Genomic DNA, 22,571 nt, shown 5'->3' on the forward strand with positions numbered 1-22,571 from the left:
TCTCTTGCGGAGCGCCTCAGTGCTCTGTATTTGGGCCGTTTTATTTTCTATTTCAATAAATGAAGGCTGTTTCTTTTTTTACAAGTTTTAAAGTACGCAGACGACACCGTGTTGCTCGCACTCGGTGGAGCTCTAAGTAATAACATGACTAAGTTGTCACACCATTCAACGTGGCTATTAAATTTTGACTAACACATTGACAATTACGGCTTATAAATGAAGAAGTAGTTTTTCACTCAAACTCAAAATATCTCGGTTATGTCGAATTTGTTTCAGCGATACATAACCACATCTTCAAAGCATGCCTTCTATTTACTACTAAAGAATAATTTTCGGCCTACACACTCAGTACTCACAAAGACACGCAAGCCCTTCATGTTTAATATTCTCCGCTGTTTGTAGTTCTTCTTAGTACACTGTCATACAGGTTACTACAGTAAAACGTGGAGGTCACATATGCAACCTATTTAACCCTTCTGCGGCTATTGCGAGAAAGAGCGTTAAGGATAATAACATATGCTCTATTTGATCACCCAATCAAGACATTACTCCTGGAACTTCGCGTAATTTTGTCACATCTACCCGGGATTACAAAATTGCCCTTTCAGTGAAGAGCATGATAATTTCTGACTCTCCGCTACCACTTTTTTTTACTTACCCGTTCGCAACACGAAACCGGCTACAATTGGCAAGTTCAACCTACATGATTATGAAAATGTCTCTCGTGAAAGATTAATTGAGTTCTCCCGTGCGAAATTACGGAATCTACTGACAATCGCAATGTTAACTTACCAGACGTTTCAAATTGACATAAAACTGTTTTATTTGTCGAGTCAACGTTTATAGTTTTCTATGGTTAAAACTGGTATCACTTCATATTTTTTCTTCATTGCATCGTATTTTGTTTTGCTCTCAAATAATGCATTTCCTAATTGGAACAGACATTAAGCATGCGCTATCGGTTTATATATTTTTGTGTTGTTTGCTGGATGAGCTCAATCAAGTGGCTCGATGAAGAAAAAATGGGCATATTTAACGCTTTGAAATCTAGTTATTACGAGCCAAAGCAAGGACTTCAGCACAGTGTTTTCTGAAATGGATGATTGCATTCATCTTTCCGCTTGCGCTGAGGAGCACTCACAGGCAGCCTAGACGGCGCGCCATCGATGGCCAGACTGAGGAACCAAGCACGGGAAAGCAGCCGCGAAAGCAGCGCTATTGTGTGCGTGCACAATGTGTTCTTCAGTCTTCTTTTATCGTGTAAACTCAACCAGGGCCGTGTTTTCATGTATGAGTCGTTAAACCCTCGCCTAGTCACGCGATTCGCTTGCGCTGAACCACACGCTCAGACGGCCCAGCCGCCGCTGGGCGATGCGGCGCAGGCAAGCAGCCCTTTCCCCCTCGCTTAGTCACCCATTACCGCAGCAGCGAAGCTCCGAGCCAGCGAAACGATGAGAGACGCAGCTTGCGCGCCGGCAGCTGAAGGTCATTGCGCCGCGATGAATAACCTTGAAAAAAAAAATGCAGCGCAGTAGAGCTTTCGCTCTAAAAATGAGGTCAGGGGGTGCGATCTGCTGAGCGGAATTGACGTCGGAAGTTTTGACTTCAAACTCACCCGCCGAGGTCGAGTTCGAGTGAGTTTGAGGATCTAATGTAGGTGCTGGCACAGTGTGAGATTAAAGTGCTTGCTTATACGCCTGGGCACTTTCCATCCGGTCGCCTGTATGTTGGGAAATGGCTAAAGGAAATAAATACTTCAAACGAGCGGGCTAATAAAGTGTGATTTGGTATATGGTATATAGCTAGGGTATTCGAAACTCTTCGCACAGAGCTATGCATCTGAGGTCTTCGAACGCCGTAGGTATAGTTATGCTTTTTTTATACACGTATACCGAGTCTAGGTAAAATATACGTCTCACACGCGTGAAGTCGGCAAAAAATTGAGATGGGCAATGAAAAGTTTGACTCATGCTGTTGGGATTCGGGTGCGCTAGAATTACTCTGGATATTGAGGGTGAAGTTTATAACTTGAAATGATTTCGACGTGCGCGTGATTAAGCAGACTTCGACCTTGACAGTGACTTAGAGGCTGAGGCCACGTCTACAAAACTGTTATGAGCCTGAGGTGAGCTGAAATATGTGTAAATTATTCGCCAACGTCGGCAGACACCGCATTTTAAGTAAGATCGAGTGGCTGGCCGGCAAGTGCGCACTCGTTTCTTGAATTATATAATACGCACGCTCCTCTCGTTAGGGGTGGTGCTACCCACGGAAGGGACGTAAACGCAGCAGACGTGGTCAATTGGCTCGGTTTCTAAAAATTGTTGCGCTGTGGATGTGCGACCAAGTTAGCCGTAAAAATTATCTAGTCTAATCAAGAAGGGCAATTAACGAATTCGACGGGAAGCACATAATCCCGATTCATTGACACAACGTAGGTGTATACATACAGCTTTTTCGTTGATCGATTGCATGCAAGGGTTCACAGGCGAATCGAGTGTGCTGTTTGGACACCGCCCCGGCCAATCGACCCCTACTTGCGACGTGTGCCGGGCACGTTGGCCGAGGCAATCCCCGTTCCCGAAGGCTGTGCGTGTGATAGCGGTCAAGTGCAAACAAACGCGCCGGAATTCTTAGAATTGTTTACAAATGCTTAAGCCTTCTTTCTAACCGACACACTCCGCAGCTCGAAAGTCAGTTTCGCTATTATACACAAGGGAATTGCTGAGAAGAAGTTTTGCAAAGGAGCACTTTAAGCATCCTTGTATCAAAGTATGAAGACCCCATCAACCCCTGTGAAAATATATGCACCGAATTGCTTTAAAGTCGAGTTCGATATGCAGAAATGCATTGCTTACGAATCAGATCATGCCTTTTTGTTTTTATTTTAAATTGTTTGTTATTGATTCTGAAGGTACCAGTCATGTAAATTCCCACTATTCTAGACATTACATGAGTTGACTTCGCCAATTATGCATTTGCTTGGCAGACGTAAGGCGTCACGCTAAGGCAAGACCCCATGTGTGGTGCCACTCTTTGGCATGACGCTCCAAGGCATGGCGCTTTTTATGTGTGGTGCCACTCGCCAAAGAATGCCTGGACAATACAAAAACAAAGTGAGCGTGTGCGATTTTGGCGGACGCCAGAGCACCTGATGGGTCTGCACTAGTACCAGAGTCCTTCAAGAACTTTGCTAGAGCGTAGCTGGCTTCTAGGGCGTGCCTATAGTTGTCGAGGTACGGATAGAGCTCGTAAGAGTTCAATACTATTTGCGTACGGTTTGACTGGCGATTTGTAAGGCCCAAAAATGGACGGGGTGTGTGTGTGGGGGGGGGGGGGGTGAAAATGAGATATTCCTGCTTTATTTGTTAACTTATAATAAAGAGGCACCTCTTTTCGCCCAAAAAATACACAGCAAAAAACTATAAAAATGCTGAGTTTTAGCGTGAATCATGAAAACCCGTTTCCGTTGAATGTTCCCTTAATCAGCGATAGTATACTGCGGCAACCAAGGGTGCTCAAATGCAAAATGCGTTAGCAACTTAATGACTTTGTCCATGTACACTAGCTTCTTTCCTATCTAATTAGAAGACAAAGATGATTAGCACCGACAGAGTGAAGTTGGAGGGCCACACTAAATGAAAGCATTTCCGCGTAGTGTGAGAATGGTATGCAGTACTTCAGCCGCATGCAGGCGCGCACGTTGCCGTTGGGGAGGCGGGTGAAGAGGGCGGGCGCACCTCGTGTATTCTGCTCCTCCGGACGGTCATTTCACAGAACAAGGGAGCGGCGACGTCCCGACAAGCAGCGTCAAACTTGAATGAGACGCGTTAAAGAAGCGGATAATTCGCGCGCGACGCTTGAGAGGACAGAAACGGCGTATAAGACTAGTTTCTGCCCCCTGCCGCGCCTTTGTCGAAGCGCACAGAGGCGGACCCGGGGTACTCACGTCTGACAGCCCAGGGCTCGAGGTTCCGGATGGCTCTCGTGAAGCGCAGCAAGCCGATCGTGCAGCCGGGCGACACCTCGGCGTGCATCATCTTGCGCAGAAGCGGCGAGTTGTCGGCCGACTGAAACAGCTGTCCCAGCATCCGGCGGGCCGAGTCCATCATCGTCGGCGACGCCGGAGGTTCTCGGCTGAGTCCCGTGCCCGTGTCCGCCGTCGGGCTGCTGGAGTTGTTGCTCCTAGTGGACGCCGAGGCTCGGACGCATCGCGGAATCACCCCGAAGCACAGCAGGAGGCAGACGGTGGCCAAGAAGAGAAAACGCACGAGGCGACCTTGGCCGGCCATGGCCCAGTTTGGATACACTGTCTTTCTTCAGGGCAGGAGGGGGCCTCCAAGGTGCGACACGCAGCGTGATAAAGTCAACGCGATAATAGGAACTTCAGTGAGTATCTAATCTTCCGATGGAATTATCCTATTTTAACCTTCAAGTTACTCTTCAAGCACTCTGCAGTTACTCTTCTGTTCCAAGTACTTGATGCCACAGTTTTTCGAATGCTGGCGTTTGATACGGCAACAAAGTAGTCGGCCAGAAAGGCCATACAAGCCTCGGCCACTGTGTGCTCAGTGGAGGGAAAGGAATCTGCTCGGGATACTACGTTCGAGGTGGTCTGCCCCGAAGACGTCGAGCACACAAGTTACTCCGCTTGTAGCTCCGTGGTCGAAAGGGCTCACGTCCTAGGCCGGCCAGCGAAAGAATGAACGTCCTCCTTTTCGGAGTCCCTTATAACCCTTCGGCATGAGACTGAGAATATTACACTGTGTTGTTATTTGCTGTATTTCTTCATTTACTCCTGCGCGGCTAAAAATAATACCTCTCCGAAGAGCGTCGGTGCAGCTCCGTGTAATTGATTCCGAAACGTGACGCATGCCGCTGCCCTCGCCGTTTACAACAAGGGGTGCGACCGGGGCATCCAGATTACGGAAGGCGCGCTGTCAATTGAAGTAACTGGACAAAAACATCGCACCGTGCGCACTGAGGGGCGAGGGGATTTTATTTGTCGGTCGAGTCTCCGAGATCGGAGAGGCGATAGCGGCACATTCGGCCACGTCGAGGGCAAGCAAGAAGTCTCGCGGCTGCCGGGGCACCGGTATAATGTACAGTTCATGCGTCAACGCACCAGTACTTCTTCAGATCGAATGCGGGAAGGCCCATTTCATGAGCCTTATCAGTTCATTCTTCAGCATCCAATATCCTCCCGCAGTACGTCGACACGACTCTGTGGGTTCAAGTTGCGTAGTTTGCCCGGCACCAGGCTCAGGCCTCCGTATTAGGCATTTTATTTCGTGGTACTTCGTGAGACGATAAAAAAAATGAAAACAGGGCATCTTAGGTGGTCACTTATATGAAACAATGTGCCTCATCACTTAAATACAGCCCAGTAAAGCAGTCACCCTGTATAATAATGTAGTCGCGTATCACATTACGACTGAGTTATCATGGGCAGCCACGTACAATTTCTGATGATTATGAAACGAGAAACGTCTGCCCTCAATCTGAAACCGGTACCCTCTGACAGGTGCGTCTTTCGTCCGCTGCCATGGAGTAAATGTATCATTCATATGACTGGGTCACTGGACGATGAGAGCGTCCACTCAATATTTTTAGCGTATCGTTGGACACGATTAAAAATAGGTTGGGTGGAACACAACCCCCGTTAAAAGCATGTGTTTCCAAAGGCCAATTCCCCTTTGTATCACGTCTGGAAAGATGAGGGATATTTGAGCACGAAGTAGACTTCTGGTGGAGCGGACTCGAGTGGACAGCAAAAATCTCTTCCGTTCTCAGAACTCCGGTGTAACAAAAGGGCAAAAATATATATTGTAAGCTGGTATCCAATACTGCTGCCTACATTAAAATTATTGGGCGTAAAACGGCCCCACAACGCGGAAATACCTGGAAAAAATTTTCCCATGTTAGTCATAAGAAAATTACGGCACGCAGGCTAAATTCCTCTCGTGAAGGAACAAAAGGGGAGGATTGGTTGAACTAGGCTCCGAAGTACCTTTTTACACAGCTTTGCTGTCGCCTAAAACTGGGCGAGAAATAGAAGTGTGACGATTATGCTGAAACAGTCATCATGTCATTGCGATGTAAGACCATGCTTACGTTACTAATAACTGCAACAATTGATCGGCAAGTAGCTAATCAATTACTCTTGCTATTGCTTTTACGTTACATCAAAAATAACCCTCCCGTTTGGGGTATTACTTGAAGGCAGTTGTTCTTGGGAGCAAACATTAACAAAGCGCAATGTTCCATTCGAAGTGTTCGCTGTTGGTCAAGCTGATTCAGTTGCAGTACCGGCTGGATCTCAAGATTGTCGATCGGAAATTTTTATGCTTTCTCGAAAAACTATCGGCCACCCCGCTAAGCACCCTCGGAAATGAGGCACTCAATGGTCTAGTTCGGTTTTATGTTCCTCACGAATATCTGTTGCACTTGGTTGTATTTCTGTAGTGATTTTGTTAAACTATCTATCTATCTATCTATCTATCTATATATATATATATATATATATATATATATATATATAGGACAGAAAATAAGGGTTGGCAGTCAAGAAAACCTCGGAAAGCAAAGGGGAGGTTGTGGTGGGTCATAGAAAGAGATGAAGAATTTTTTGAAGAGATGAAGAATTTTTTGAAAGAGATGAAGGTCCCCTTCACCCCGAGTAGTCCGAGTGGCGCTGGCTACCACCCCCAAGTGCAGGAATCAAATATACCTTAACATAAATACCCGAGAAAGTGCTGGGGAAACAGCCCCGCTGGTAGCGTAGTGGTTATCGCACCAGACCGGTATTCTGGAGGTCGTGGGTTCGGATCCCACCCGGCGGGCATTTTTTCACCACTTTCTTTTCGACTCAAAAAATTCTTCATCTCTTTCTATGACCCACCACAACCTCCCCTTTGCTTTCCGAGGTTTTCTTGACTGCCAACCCTTATTTTCTGTCTTATTTCACGGAGCCCCTCATTTCCAAATTTCTGATTCGCTACATGCTTAGCGAGGGCCTCTGTTCTGGCAGTCTTGGTGCCAAAGGGAGCTTAAGAGGGTTCAACGCTGGTCGACCACTCTCGACATGTCGTAGACACTCGAGTCACGGCCCGGGGGTTAAAAAGAAGGTCCCCTTCACCCCGAGTAGTCCGAGTGGCGCTGGCTACCACCCCCAAGTGCAGGAATCAAATATACCTTAACATAAATACCCGAGAAAGTGCTGGGGAAACAGCCCCGCTGGTAGCGTAGTGGTTATCGCACCAGACCGGTATTCTGGAGGTCGTGGGTTCGGATCCCACCCGGCGGGCATTTTTTCACCACTTTCTTTTCGACTCAAAAAATTCTTCATCTCTTTCTATGACCCACCACAACCTCCCCTTTGCTTTCCGAGGTTTTCTTGACTGCCAACCCTTATTTTCTGTCTTATTTCACGGAGCCCCTCATTTCCAAATTTCTGATTCGCTACATGCTTAGCGAGGGCCTCTGTTCTGGCAGTCTTGGTGCCAAAGGGAGCTTAAGAGGGTTCAACGCTGGTCGACCACTCTCGACATGTCGTAGACACTCGAGTCACGGCCCGGGGGTTAAAAAGAAGGTCCCCTTCACCCCGAGTAGTCCGAGTGGCGCTGGCTACCACCCCCAAGTGCAGGAATCAAATATACCTTAACATAAATACCCGAGAAAGTGCTGGGGAAACAGCCCCGCTGGTAGCGTAGTGGTTATCGCACCAGACCGGTATTCTGGAGGTCGTGGGTTCGGATCCCACCCGGCGGGCATTTTTTCACCACTTTCTTTTCGACTCAAAAAATTCTTCATCTCTTTCTATGACCCACCACAACCTCCCCTTTGCTTTCCGAGGTTTTCTTGACTGCCAACCCTTATTTTCTGTCTTATTTCACGGAGCCCCTCATTTCCAAATTTCTGATTCGCTACATGCTTAGCGAGGGCCTCTGTTCTGGCAGTCTTGGTGCCAAAGGGAGCTTAAGAGGGTTCAACGCTGGTCGACCACTCTCGACATGTCGTAGACACTCGAGTCACGGCCCGGGGGTTAAAAAGAAGGTCCCCTTCACCCCGAGTAGTCCGAGTGGCGCTGGCTACCACCCCCAAGTGCAGGAATCAAATATACCTTAACATAAATACCCGAGAAAGTGCTGGGGAAACAGCCCCGCTGGTAGCGTAGTGGTTATCGCACCAGACCGGTATTCTGGAGGTCGTGGGTTCGGATCCCACCCGGCGGGCATTTTTTCACCACTTTCTTTTCGACTCAAAAAATTCTTCATCTCTTTCTATGACCCACCACAACCTCCCCTTTGCTTTCCGAGGTTTTCTTGACTGCCAACCCTTATTTTCTGTCTTATTTCACGGAGCCCCTCATTTCCAAATTTCTGATTCGCTATATATATATATATATATATATATATATATATATTAAGGTTCCAGTCGTTATTACCAATGATATTCGGCTTTTTTCGAAATATTTGATAGTGCCGAATGACGTATGTGTGTCATGTTTCTTTGATACAGTGATAAATAAGCGAAAATAGAAGTCGAGAAAAAATCCGCCGTTTTTGTCCGGAAGCGGGAGTCGAACCCACATCTCCGCATAAGGCGAGCAGTGCACTAACCATTGTGCTATTCCGCGACGGCTCCCCTCTCGACTTTACCGCGGGGGTTCATATTTAGAATATTTGGAATATATATATATATATATATATATATATATATATATATATCGAAATAAGAGTTGGCAGTCAGTCAAGAAAACTTCGGAAAGCAAAGGGGAGGATGTGGTAGGTCATTGAAACAGATCAAGAATTTGGAAAGAAAGAAAGAAAGTGGAGAAAAAATGCCCGCCAGGTGGGATCCGAACCCACGACCTTCAGAATACCGGACTGGTGCGATAACCACTACGCTACCGGCGGGGCGATTTTCCCCTCCACTTTCTGGGGTATTTATGTTAAGCTTTTTTGGTGCTTGGGGGTGGTAGCCAGTGCCACTCGGACTACTCGGGGTGAAGGGGACCTTCTTTTTAACCCCCGGGCCGTGAATCGAGTGTCTACGACATGTCAAGAGTGGTCGACCAGCGTTGAACCCTCTTAAGCTTCCTATGGCACCAAGACTGCCAGAACAGAGGCCCTCGCTATGCATGTAGCGAATCAGAATAGGAAATGAGGGGCTCGTTGAAATAAGACAGAAATAAGAGTTGGCAGTCAAGACAACCTCGGAAAGCAAAGGGGAGGAGGTGGTAGGTCATTGAAACAGATAAAGAATTTGGAAAGAAAAGAAGAAAGTGGAGAAAAAAAAAGTCCGAGTGGCGCTGGCTACCACCCCCAAGCACAGGAAACAAAAAAGCTTAACATAAGTACCCCAGAATGTGGAGGGGAAAATCGCCCCGCCGGTAGCGTAGTGGTTATCGCACCAGACCGGTATTCTGGAGGTCGTGGGCTCGGATCCCACCTGGCGGGCATTTTTTCTCCACTTTCTTTCTTTCTTTCTTTCCAAATTCTTTATCTGTTTCAATGACCTACCACATCCTCCCCTTTGCTTTCCGAAGTTTTCTTGACTGCCAACTCTTATTTCTGTCTTATTTCAACGAGCCCCTCATTTCCTATATATATATATATATCCCACCTGGTGGGCATTTTTTCTCCAGTTTCTTTCTTTCTTTCGAAATTCTTTATCTGTTACAACGACCTACCACATCCTCCCCTTTGCTTTCCGAGGTTTTCTTGACTGCCAACTCTCATTTCTGTGTATATATATATATATATATATATATATATATATATATATATATATATATATATATATATATATATATATATATATATATATATATATATCAGGAAACTAGGAGAGCAAGAGAGATGGGCTGCAACAACAGATAGTCACCAAACCGATACGTTTTCGAGTCTACAGGTATGTATGAAGTTCAGTTACGCGCAGAAAGTCCATCAGCGACATGTAGTGTCTATCTTCCTGCACCCAGCGGGTGTAGTCATCCGGTTTGTCCCACCGGTGACCCATCTTTCTGAGCGTGTCTTCTCGAGCTGTCCTTGTTCCCGCGCACGTCCACTATAGATGTTTGGTATCAGCTTCAGTCGCCGGAGCCGCACACTTGGGTCAAGTTCCTGGGTCTTCTGGTGCGGGTCCCCAAGTTCAGGTGACTGAAGGTGAGAGGGCTGCCCCAGCCCGAAGCCTCCTGAGAGAAACTTCCTCCACCCGGGAAAGATTAGGGGGCAGGGACCAGACACAGTGGGAATTAGGGCACGCGTGTCCCTTCTCAGGAGAGACTTCCCGGCTAAAAGACGAGAGCGCGGATCACAAAGAAGGCGGCTAGGGAAGGATTCAGGTGGACCGAATAAATCACAACCCAAACCGGTTTGCGAACCGGTTCGGTGATTTAAATTATCACCGAAGTGCGAAAAAGATGTTCGCAGTTTAAACTGGCTATAATAACTAAATACAATTTTGGTGCATTCAGAATACTGCTTTATCCCAATAAAAGTTGTGCAATTCTAAAGACAAGAGTAAGCAATTGGGTCATATATTAAGGAATAAAGATGAAGTAGAGAAGATTTACTTTCCCACCCAATCCTTATGCTGTCCTAGGGACTACTTAGGCAACCACCAAGGGTCATGCTGTCTGTGGAATATACTTTCTCCCGCGTCCCTTTTTCGTTGAAATCGCAATCTTCTCTCAGGAGTCGGACATCACCCTGAGCGCTAAACCCCGGAGAAGGCCTGCGTACTGTACGGTCACCTCCGTACTTTTGAAAGGACGCGTTTAAATACCATTGATGTACTTTTATTTATTTATCAGTTGTAGCATAAAAGAAATCCTGCAGCGCCACGTAAATGATACCTATGATTTCGATCCTTTGGCCACCTAGGATAATTTTTAGCAGTAAACTTCTCGGAAGTGTGAGCCAAAATCTTGTTAAAAGTGAGCTTGAGTTAACGCTCAGACACTGTATATTGCTCTGATCACTGGAATGCATTTTGAGATAGTTGCTATTATGGATGTGTGCATCACCATGAATACGTCTCCGTTCTGCCTGATCACAGCCATCGTCCCGTTCGCTAAGTTGTTGTATCTTTAAGCGATTGTCAACTGTAAGGGTGATTGGACGCGCAAATCACGAGATAGAACTAGAACTCTTTTTGGAAGACGCTCGTTAACCCCCCTCCCCCCTTCTCCAGAACGATTACCATGAGCAGAAGTGTAGCAAGTTAGACTAGTCAGTAAAAGTGTATCTGCCAAAACGAAGCAGCGCTGAAAGAGACGAAGCCGCAGAACAAGAAGAAAGGACGAGCGCTGGGTAAATGGGACGGCACTGGGCGGGCCTGCCTTTCCGCATGTGTCATCTACTCTAGTGCTGTTTCCTTCAAAGACAAAATGCATGTGTATTGACTGCAAGTTTGGGGGATACAGTTTCTCAGAGAATAACGAAGTGCCTAAGATACGCTAACAGGTTTCTCTGGTATATCTGTTATCCTTATTTGAATACGTTAAAAAAACAGGAACTTGTCCGCTCTACGGGTCCTGAAATATTGACAGTTACATCAGGCACTACAGCTCTCGCTGCCTTCGAGGTGAGGGTACGTTTCGTTGTGAAAGGTCGGACAAAAGAAGCAAAATCTTCCTTTTGGTGTTTTCCTTATTCGATGTCGCCGAAGGCAGGAAAGAAGAGGAGAAAGTATTCATGTGGGAACTCGGCATGGAACAATTAAAACGATGTGGTGGGCCCTCACTCTTTTGTTTTCTCCCTTCCCAAAAAATATGGTGTGTTTGCTGCCCCGAAGCTACTCAGGATTGGGCTATGAGGCACACCCTATATTGCAGACTGGCACAACAATTCAACCACCTATGGATCTTGAACATGCGTCGAAATCTTGACATATGGAAGTTTTTGTTTTTCGTCGACATAACAACAACGGTAGCTCTATGCGGTGATCGAACCCGCGTCCTTGGGGTAAGTAGCCAACGGCTCAGCCACCGAACAGTGACACTTGTCAAGAATGTACACTTTCAATCTTCTTAAAGAAAGTTATGAAATGCAAGAAGTATGGACATTTCGGGTGTTGGTCTTCTCTGTTACACTGCGAACAAACTTGCTGCGCGATTGCCCTTGCGAAGACGCAGCGTGGGAAGGGCAAACTCGATGTTTCACATCCGAACAGAACAGAACAGAACAGAACAGAACAGAACAGAACAGAACAGAACAGAACAGAACAGAACAAAGCAGTTTATTTAATCGAAAAACAGCACAAAAACATGTTGATGAGGCACCTGGATCCATATATCCTGTACGGCTAGTACTGGATCCATTACAGAAATATTTTCAAAAATACAATCCTGGGCAAAATGATTGATTGTCGCACGCAAGTAAAAATAATTGGCAGCTAGTTACATTGTTTAGTGTTTTTACAGAAGTGTTCCTTACATTGAAATTAATGGTTCTGGTTTATTGTAATTGAATTCTGAAGTAATGTTTTAGGGACGGCAACTTATTTGGTATTGTTTTGATGGAGTTTGGTATCTTATTCCATATTTTTGATCCCATGAAGGACAAGAGGCGCTGACCAATTACATTATGTACTATTGGCCGGTTAAGATTTTTGTGATCAGCGTGCCTTGTATCTCGCTTGGGTGTAATTAGCGTTGTCGAGGGGTACGGATTGTTTGTGGTTAGCATTTCGTGGATAATGACAACAGTATTATAGTCCCTGACTCTATCAAACTGCAATATGTTAAATTCGGCGAAGAGCATAGCTGATGGGTGATTCCTCGGCGCTCCGGCGAATATTCTAATGGCTCTTTTTTGGATTACACAGAATGATTTGCAGTAAGATGTGTACGGGAACCCCCATGACTCAATGCAATAGGTCATATGGGTGGGAAACACGGCAAAGTAAATGAGGCGTAAAACGTGCGGAGAAAAATGTTTGCGTGCCTTTACCAGTGTGAAACGGCCAATTGCTAATTTCTTTGTTAGTTGTTCTATATGAGGGGCCCAGTGCAAAGGAGAATCTAAAGTTATAACTAAGTTTTTATGGATGGTAACCTGTTCTATTGTTGCTTCTCCGAGGATCAAGCTGCATAAGCAGGGCTGTACTTTTCGGTTCGACGCGAATACTATAAACTTGGTTTTTTTAGTGTTTAATTCGAGCTGATTAGCTTTAAACCAGCTTAAGCCGCTTCGGAGTTCCTGATTAGCAAGCGACTCTGCTTCTTGATAGGATTGACTAGAGATCATAAGGGCCGTATCGTCGGCGTACGAAACCGCATTGGCGCGTTCAAACGAGCGCGCAAGGTCATACCGCCTGAAGGCTGCTGAGAGTGCGACATTTTGTTTGCTCAGCCGTGCATTGTGCTCGCGCTACCAGCAGTAGCATACCATTGCAACATTGGTGCGCATACCTCTCCTCTGTAGTTGTGATGACGAAGAGAGCGTTGATAGTGTTGACTGACCTGAAGGTAAAGGTGCGCGAGAAGTTACGAAATTGATGGTGCGAAAGAGAGAGCGAGAGAGAGCGAGTGAGAGCGAGTGAGTGAGAGAGAGAGAGAGAGAGAGAGAGAGAGAGAGAGAGAGAGAGAGAGAGAGAGAGAGAGAGAGAGAGAGAGAGAGAGACTTATGTCAGTGGCCCGATAGGTGAAAAGAGAAGAGCGCCGAATGGCGGTGACCGCGCTGTGTCAACAGCAGATGGTCGAACCACTTCTTCGTGAACCGGTAACCGTTACTTCTTTTTTTTGTTGCAGTTCCAGTTCGACACCCTTACACCCTTTCATATATATATATATATATATATATATATATATATATATATATATATATATATATATATTGTAAGTTCTCTAGTCCTGCGTCCAAATATTTCCATGTGCACCTTTCCCGCTCATGGCAGTCCTTTCAACAGCGATTACTGTGTAGGTATTTAGGTAATGTAAACTTATTTTGCGCTGCTAATATTAGGGGTGAAAACTTGGTTTGCCCACAGTTTCAAGTCTTGCATGTTCTGCGGCTAGGTTCCTGAGCCATGGAAACTATCCCATAGAAATGCATGGGGAGTAAGATTTGACAGCGAATTGCACATGAAATATTCCAAATCCTGGAAAGTTCTTCCAGTGTTTTCATCTTCACGTGGACATCTTGCTTTGTGCCAAATATCACTTTCCTGAAGTGCTTTTCCTAGGTTCCTGAGAGGTCGGAATTTTGAGCGAGAAAGCTGGGTATGACTTATTTCAATCTTATATGTAATCATCATCACCTCATCCTTTTCAGTAATGCTTCATCTTCTTCACCTGTACATGATCATTATCATGTAAATTGGGTGTAAAATGGCCGCGTAAATCCAGAGTGTAGCCTAGACATGTTACACTTGAATCTTGAGGGCAATTCTGCGTTGTGTCGTTTCCAGTCGTGTGCGTTTGGCTCCCGTTCCATTCATGACGTATTTCGGATTACACGTGGAAAACTGGCAGAAACTATGAAGCGGAGATGAAGTGTACAACCGTCAGACTTCCGTCACTGATACCGTAATTGAACAATGTTCATTCATAACTTACTTCGGCGTGCCTTTAAGAAATAAAAAGAAGGAAACATGCGCTATTTAAAACTAAAGTTTCTCAAGTCAGCGTCACTCAACACTCTAAAAATGTCCTTATTGCCACATACACACTGCGACAATGTGCATTGCCAAATGCTCCGGTTGCGTTGCGAAATGGCTTAGCGCAGACCAGATCGCCAGCTGCGTCTCATCAGCTGGGCTCTTCCTATTCCCTGTGATTGCTATGATTGGATACCCTGGTGCACTGTGGTGAATCACACCAACCACGGTACCTTTAGAGCGCAAGTCGTAAGCGGTTGCGGAGGTTGGGGGCGGGCTGATAAAAGAGAGGGCTTAAAATACGAAGTTGATAAACAGAACAATTTAACCGCCATAAATTTAACGATGAAAAGAAAACCATTTCACTGAGGTACTAAAACTGCGGAACCGAGGGTGAAACTTCCGCTTCCTTCTATTTCGCCAATAATTTCTGTCGGGGTACTTCGAAACTCAGTTGACGTCCAGAAGCACGTGATCGTACTACGGAATCGATCTCGTCGGGAAAATCCCCAGTGACGATAAGGACGCCTTACGTCATTAACAAAAGAGAAAAAAAAAAAGACAGGAAAAGATAGACTAAAGGACGTCAAGCGCTGAGTGCAAGTGATGGGTAAGTGTGTTGCCGCAAGGGAGCGCGGTAACCAGCTGCGACGTCTCGAATGGCGCCTCCGCAGTGTGCGGAAGAGCAGCCAAGGTGCGGAGGTTCGGGCGCGTATACAGTGACACCGCACTGCAGTGGTGCCGGCAACAACCACAGACTGGCTGGGGCACGTCATCGGTGGATCAGAGGCTAATGCATGGAGCTGTCGGGATGGAAGACGCGGGTTCGGTTGCGACTGTACTGCGGCTCAATTCTCCCGGAAGTGAAAAGCGAAAGAGGAGAATGCCGAAAACCAGGGCAAATTATGGGAAACACACAACTAGATACGAAACACTTTTTATACTTAATCAATTAAATGGTAAAATAGATTTCACGCGTTCAGTAAGCAGCTTTTAAACAGCATATTAAAAATTTATTGCAGTCACTGGGTCTCCACTATACCAATTGATATTACCTGTTATTTTTTTGTTTTTGATCACGTGATCTAGCTGAAATTTTTTTTCTTGCTTTCTTTATTTTTGTGAATGGCGTTACCATGCTTAGCGAAGCATTGTACACATTCGTATAGTTATACACTGTATCATGAGAAATGCATGTACTATTGGTGTAACACTACGATCAGTTGTAAGCGTTTTTTTTTGTATCGGTTGTATCAGCTGCTTTATATTATGTTGTGAACTTTCTCGTATATGTTGTGGATGTAGTTATTTTCTTGATATTCTTTTACTAGACCAGTTGCTTTAGATTTTTTTTTGGCAAACTTGCTCTGTACAGATACCCAAACTGTCTATATCTTTTGCGTAAAATGTACAGGTGCCGCTGTTGAACTGCAGAGGGACAGAGTCCTCGTCAGACGATTTAGCCTTTAGTCTGTGTCCCTGTAGCACACTATGTATTTTGGTTTCTTCGAATAAAGGATGACTGAATGAATGAATGAATGAATGAATGAATGAATGAATGAATGAATGAATGAATGAAAGCACCCGTGTGCCGAGATTCCGGCTCACCGAGATTGTGCTGAGATAAAAATCCTCAGGTGGTCTCAATCAATTCTTATGGCCCTCCGCTTCGCCACACAGGTGTAGCTACCACGCGTAGACCCACAATTTCAACTTCTTTAGCTATGCACTTGAGCGTAGCGCTGCGGTGAAATAATACTAAAAAAGCCCGTGAGCAGGCCTTAGCAAGTGCGCACAACCACTTTCGGTCATGTTCTACATGTTCCACGCGCAGCGATGAGAGTATACGTGCCATTCCCCTGTACTGTACACATGCAAAATGCCCCCACATCTTATCTTGTTTTTAGAAGTTGAACGGATTATTAGAATTCAGACCCTATTTACGCGCCTCAGTGACATTGGCTTTCTTAGGACTGATATCATACTGCATATAACATCAACAATCCCTCTGCCTCCTCTGCCCCATCACGCTCAACTATCGTCATTGTCATCTGTCATTATCCGTTTGTATCGGAAACCCAGAAATCATCATTAACATTTCTAATTATGAGCATCTTCTCGCTTCAGATTAAGGGTTGTCTACGTTCAACCCGCCGCGGTGGCTCAGTGGCTAAGGCGTTGCGCTGCGGAGCACGAGGTCGCGGGTTCGATTCCCGGCCGCGGCGGCCGCTTTTCTGATGGAGGCGAAAAGCAAAAACGCCCGTGTGTACAAGATTTCGGCGCACGTTAAAGATCCCCAGGTGGTCAAAATTAAATCCGGAGCCCTCCACTACGGCGCGCCTCATCGCCTGCGTTGCGTCGGCGCGTTAAACCCTACAATCAATCAATCAATCTCTACGTTCACTCACAAACCATTTTTACGTACGTCACAGTCCTGATAGTCAACAATGACGCGAAAATATAACCGTAAAAGATAATCATAGGAGAAGGTCTTTGCGCTCTTTGGCTTCAGACGTCTTTGTGCCAATAAACCACACGTACTACTACTAGTACCGCTATCAAAAGCACGCCAGGCAACAAAATTCGGTGCAGCGGATACTAACTTCGAGCCAGCTCATTTAATGTTACTGTTACCGCGGCCGCTTGATGAACATCGAGTTGCCGTGCTGCTGCCACATAAAAATATCGCCATACGCAATCGCTATCTCGTTAACTATCAGCGAGAGCTGGTACCCTGTGTCGCATGATATTGTGAGGGTTATTTAAAATTTTCGTCTAGATAGGCTTCAACAAGATGGTCAGCTTAGCGGTATACACGTACGGTTACCTACTTCAGTTACTCGCACATAAACATTTACGCTTTTCGCAGTTTTCTCCTGAAGTAGAGGACGTAGCGGCGCTTGCAGCATACACAGTAAAATATAAAGAAATGTATGCCATTGCAGCCCTCACTTTAAATTCTTGCAAAACGGTTGTTTTAGTTTATATCTTCATTCGCATTCTTTTTTGTGTTCGTTTGCAACAATGTCTTGTAAAGACTTTTAAATTACTGAAGTGTACAGCTACGACTGTTGGAAACAGTTCTGCCAATGACAGTACGAGTACTTCACTTTTGTTACTTGCATCATCTACCAGGTACAGTCTGCCGCAAAAGTTTGCGGGATGTGCACCTCGTGGCGGAGCGGCGCAAATCTTGGCTCAGAAGTGAGGCCCCTGGGGACCTTACGCAAAATTGCCTTGCTGCGCCATCTGCCGCCACAGACCGCCGCTACGAGGGTCATAAAACTTGCGCGCCATGCGCGTTTTGCGCACGCCTGTCCTTCCTTTGCTATCAGGCATATCTGGCATAGAAAAATAAAAAATTAGAAGAGAGGGCACTCGGGCTTATCGCGGCCGAATGGCCTAACTATTGGTCCGTCTGGCAGTTGGAGCAAGGGGTAAAATATGTATATATTTAAAATTAAGCTAACACACAAGATTATACTTTTAAAATTTTGTTACACATTAGACTACACACTTTTATTTATGTAACAAGTTGAATGGCTGTGAATGTAAATTTTCGTGGCTTCTTTGTGCACGATATGAAGGCAAGCCTGGCCAAGCCGCAAGCGCAAGCCGCCATTTGGCTCTTTCGCCAGCGTTTGCACGTGCGTTTCTGCAGCCACGTGCTAACCTCTGTTGTGGAGACGGAAACGCCTAGTGCTTTCTTTGCGACATCGGTTTTGCATACTGAACGAAAGGTGAGGCTTTTTTTAAAAGTGCTGGTCTGGCGTATCATATTTACGTTTCCTTGTACTGCAAACGCTGCGAGCACTGAGGAGCCTCAGTGAAATCAGGCAAAGCTAGTTCTGCGTCTTTAGGATAAGAGCTTAGGAAACACTTCGGAAACGCGTAAGACACCTTTTTTTTTTAGCCGGACTTAATGGTATTTTAGGCAGGTTGTGCCATTTTCCCAAGCACTGAGGGATGTCAGCGGTACGCGCCCGTCGTCGCACGTAGCGTTTACGTGCCGCAAACGACGGCGGTGAGTTGTGGAAGTGGCCAGCCGGCCGGCCGTCCGTAGTCGAAGCAGGCGTTGTGCGCTGTCGCGGCACTGAATTACGTGAGCCGCACGCTGCGTTGTATTATACTAGCTAGCCATTGCTAGCTTGGCCAACTGTTACTGCTATTATTTATTATGGCCGTGATGCACTGCAAAGCCGTCCGGGCGAACGTATGTGACGAAGTAGCCGTATCTGCATTATTTGGCTTAACTGGGCATAACCAGCAGCCGTACACTCATCGTAAAGTTTTATACGTGCGTGCATACCTAGCTGCCTTCGTACCAAGGGAACCCACTCGCTGACGCCAGAGACGCGCGCGCGTCGCTTCGCTTTGGCGCGTCAGGTACGGTGAAAACGTGTCTTTAGTCGGAAGATAACACCTTTGCTCAAGGCGGGGTGAGTACGCAGTCAATTGAAACCTTCAAATTTGGTCGTTGTTCTGCATCGTATATCAATTCCGGTATTGCAGGCATTGCATAGAACTGTGCCACACTTGCCTTTTTTTCAAGCGTTAGCTGTTTTTTCTCAAGTCATATTTTGGCTAGTTTCATAAAACACGTATTCCGCAGATTGCACCTATTCAGTCGGAGCTGTGTGTGTTCTTGTCATGTTTTTCAGTTCATGGCCTCTGGGGGTCATCAGTACGACGCTCACTGCTGCTTGCCATGGTGCCCACACATCGACCAAATATACCTTTGCCAGGTGCCCGTTCTCGGGATGCGTTTCCTTCGCGGGCCCGTGGGGCAACAGGTGTGTTTGGTGTTTGTATTACGTTCATTTCACTTTCGCTGTTCGTCCTGATTTCACAAAAAAGACAAAGGGATTCAGGTTATGTGAGCAGCATTATCATTTTTGTTAAACTGAACAATAGCTGAATTGCATTAAGAATGTGTCTAACCAGTGTTCCGAAATTACAAAGACCCATATTTTTAGTGTTGGTAATAGCGCGACTGCATGATTGCTGAATAGAATAAGAGAAAGTATGTTGTAAATAGGTGGCATGCGCTGGAGGGAATACGTGAGTACTAGTTGCAGTGAAATTTACAGACTGTTCGCAGGTCATCTGCCATTGCAAACAGTTTGTGTACTATATCTCCTGTCACCTGTGCAGGTCTACAGGTGCCATCAAGACAGAGTCAACCAGCCAGCTGCATTCGTCATACCAGACATGCTGTAAGCACTTCATGGCACAGGACTTCATGGATCCTGCCTTCACACGACTCACAAAAATGGTCGTGCCAACTGTTCTCCCAGAGTTATTCAGTTCTATTAATGACTGCCTGCAATGCTTCTTGCTGGCTTATTGATGCTCCTGATGGGTACCGAAACTATATTCCATCTTTTGAACCTTGCCATTAGCACCCGGAAATCTAACGCAAGTCTGGGCAATCAATAAGGCGTGACAACTGAAAAGCCTATCGTTGACACAAGGAACAAACTGTTTTTTTATCTCTAACATGCCTCATCTCATTAAAACCACTCACAACAGCGTCCAGTCTCCAAACTCCACTCGCAAATTATTGTTGCTGCTAGAACTAATATTGTGAAACAGTACATGCACGAAAACCCTTTTACAATATGAAGACTGCTAGGGTAAGAGGTCATGCTAAATGTCGTTGTTTGTCACCGTACGTGCCGCGTGTTGTTGGAGTGACCTAGATGAAGAGAACCATGTTGGGACCTACGTCGTCAAATGCACTCATAACGTCCTCAGCAAGCATGCCTGTCTTAGCTGAGAACTTCTTGCTGGGCTTGTTGGTGAATAGTTTCCAGCGCCTGTCTCGTCTACTCTGTTTCTTTTTGCGTGTTTTTTGTTGCGCTCCAGATGTTGGCTCTCTTGCTGTGCCTTAGAAGTTCGTCGGTACTTAGTGTAACCACTCAACAGGGAAAACTTTATTCGGGTGTTTTTTTCTGGCGAATTGTGTACTCGCATCGTGGTAAATAGATGCACCTGTTGTAAGTGCAGTGTACGCCGACTGTGCCGTGTGGTGGTCCTTTTCCGGACTCTTTGTTTTCAGGTGAAGCACAGCTTGAAAATATACGCAGTGCTCCCTGATGTGCCTCGTAAATCAAATTGCACTGTAATTATTCTTGTTGTAATCAGGCAGATAAAATGTATAATGCCATGCTGAATGCACATATGCGGTGTAATCCGCGAGCGTATAGGTGGCACAGACATTTTTAACCTCTGTCATAGCACATGGTGGGTTGCGAAACATTCCTGATGTAAAGTGTACCCTAGTAGTATTCCTCACTGCCTGGTGCCTGGTTGTGAGATGCAAAGCATAGTAATGTCAAGTTCAGTTGTGCATTTGTGCGCGGCACTGATCAAAATTGTGCTCAACTGCGTGTTCGAAATGGCAAAAATGTGGCACGTAGTCCCACAAATGTTGTCGCGTTACCGTATGGGACTTTGTAATGTGTCACCATTGTCTCATACACAAGGAGCATATACTGCTTCCCTGTTTCTTATATTAGATTCTTCGTATTGACAGCGGAAGACGCGAATTTGTGTGCCCTAATCGAGCATGGAACCTGTCGTTTGACTACGTAAACGTACCTAAAATATCCCCGCCTGGTCCTTTGCCTTTACTGGGAAGCCGACGCTTTCGGAAGGTAACCCGGCTTCTTGGGAAGGTGCACCATTGCAACGAACCAATAGGAAGTTGTTTTTTTCCCTCTTAGCGTTTTTGCGTGTGCCTGTTTACGCACATGTGATTTCTGTTCAATTACTGATACTGATTTTAAGTTGCCCAGAGGCAACAGACCTCGTTGGAGTTGATCAAATAAGCAAGGCCATCAAAGCCTTTTTGGTAAACGGGGCGCAAGTGTTTCCCTTTTTTCACATCCTAACTGGAGAAATTGCTAGACTAAAAAAATTATCGGTGGAGATTGTGGTCGTAAACAGTTGCAAGTATCCCAGTGTCAAGTATTGTCATGGATAATATTTTTGTTTGACTGCAACAGCGCACACAGTTTGAGGGTGTCGTAGATACAAGTAAAACTGCGGATGGCCGATTCTTCTGGGTTTCTGCGTTTTCAATTACCATGGAGAATAAATCCTTTGTGTGGTTGCGGTTCCTTTACTTGAGCATTTTTTTTTCATTCCCGGAAACGTGGTTTCCTGTCACTACTACGTATTGTCTCTGTTGTGGTGTATTACCCGCTGTTTATTATTATATGTGTATTGCAAATAATGATGACACTTTGAACTTGTTGTTCCGCTTACACCATGCAATAAATATTTCTTCATTTATGAGGTCTTTTATGTGGCTTGACAAGATGTGAACACACGACAGAATTCTTAACCATCTGAAAATGCTACTGTAAATTGCAGTTTCACATAAAAAGAATCTATTTTAAAAGCATGCGCGCACCAAGCCTGAGAATGATATATTTAAATAAACACTAATTAATGCATGAAAGCGTCCGAATACCGTACCGATGCCCGTCGCCGTGAGCAGCGATTTCCAGCCATTCAAACTACCCGCTAAAATTGGTGTCCGCGAAACCGAAAGTGAACAGTTAGTAGTTTGTCTGCCCGCTCGGCGCGCTACACTACACTACAGTCAATTCGGCCGCAGGGCTCTATGGGAGTGTCCTCTCTTACTAGTATTTCTTTCTCTATGTCTCCGGTCACTCGCTTCCCCATGACGTGCTTTAGATATCCGCGGCAGCCGCTGTGGCGCCACGTGACCTCAGCCGCGGGTCTGCCTTCACTGGTGCAACACAAGGCGTAGCTCGCACCCGCCTTTTGCGTGGATATCAACGTTGTCTGAATATATGCTATCTACCAAGGGATGTGCTGGTCAAGCATTAAAGTCCTAGAGCTGTTGTAGGCTAGGTTCTGGCGAAAACTGCGTGCGTCGACAGGGTTTGCAGAAAAAAGTCGTGTCGATAAAATTATAATTGTGGCCAGCC

At 45.7% G+C, this 22,571-nt stretch overlaps 1 protein-coding gene across 1 annotated transcript in view; it reads right to left on the bottom strand.

The window, feature by feature from the left end:
- Positions 1 to 4,292, bottom strand: part of LOC144154901 (nose resistant to fluoxetine protein 6-like) — a 35,524-nt gene extending 31,232 nt beyond the window's left edge. The window contains exon 1 of the mRNA XM_077686010.1: positions 3,950 to 4,292. Within this exon, the coding sequence (XP_077542136.1) occupies positions 3,950 to 4,292 (343 nt within the window). The remainder of the gene's footprint in view (positions 1 to 3,949) is intronic.
- Positions 4,293 to 22,571: the final 18,279 nt, after the last annotated feature.

This window comes from Haemaphysalis longicornis, unplaced genomic scaffold (assembly GCF_048455015.1).
Source record: "Haemaphysalis longicornis isolate Haplotype H1 unplaced genomic scaffold, Haemaphysalis longicornis Haplotype H1 scaffold_1, whole genome shotgun sequence".
NCBI classification, from domain to species: domain Eukaryota; kingdom Metazoa; phylum Arthropoda; class Arachnida; order Ixodida; family Ixodidae; genus Haemaphysalis; species Haemaphysalis longicornis.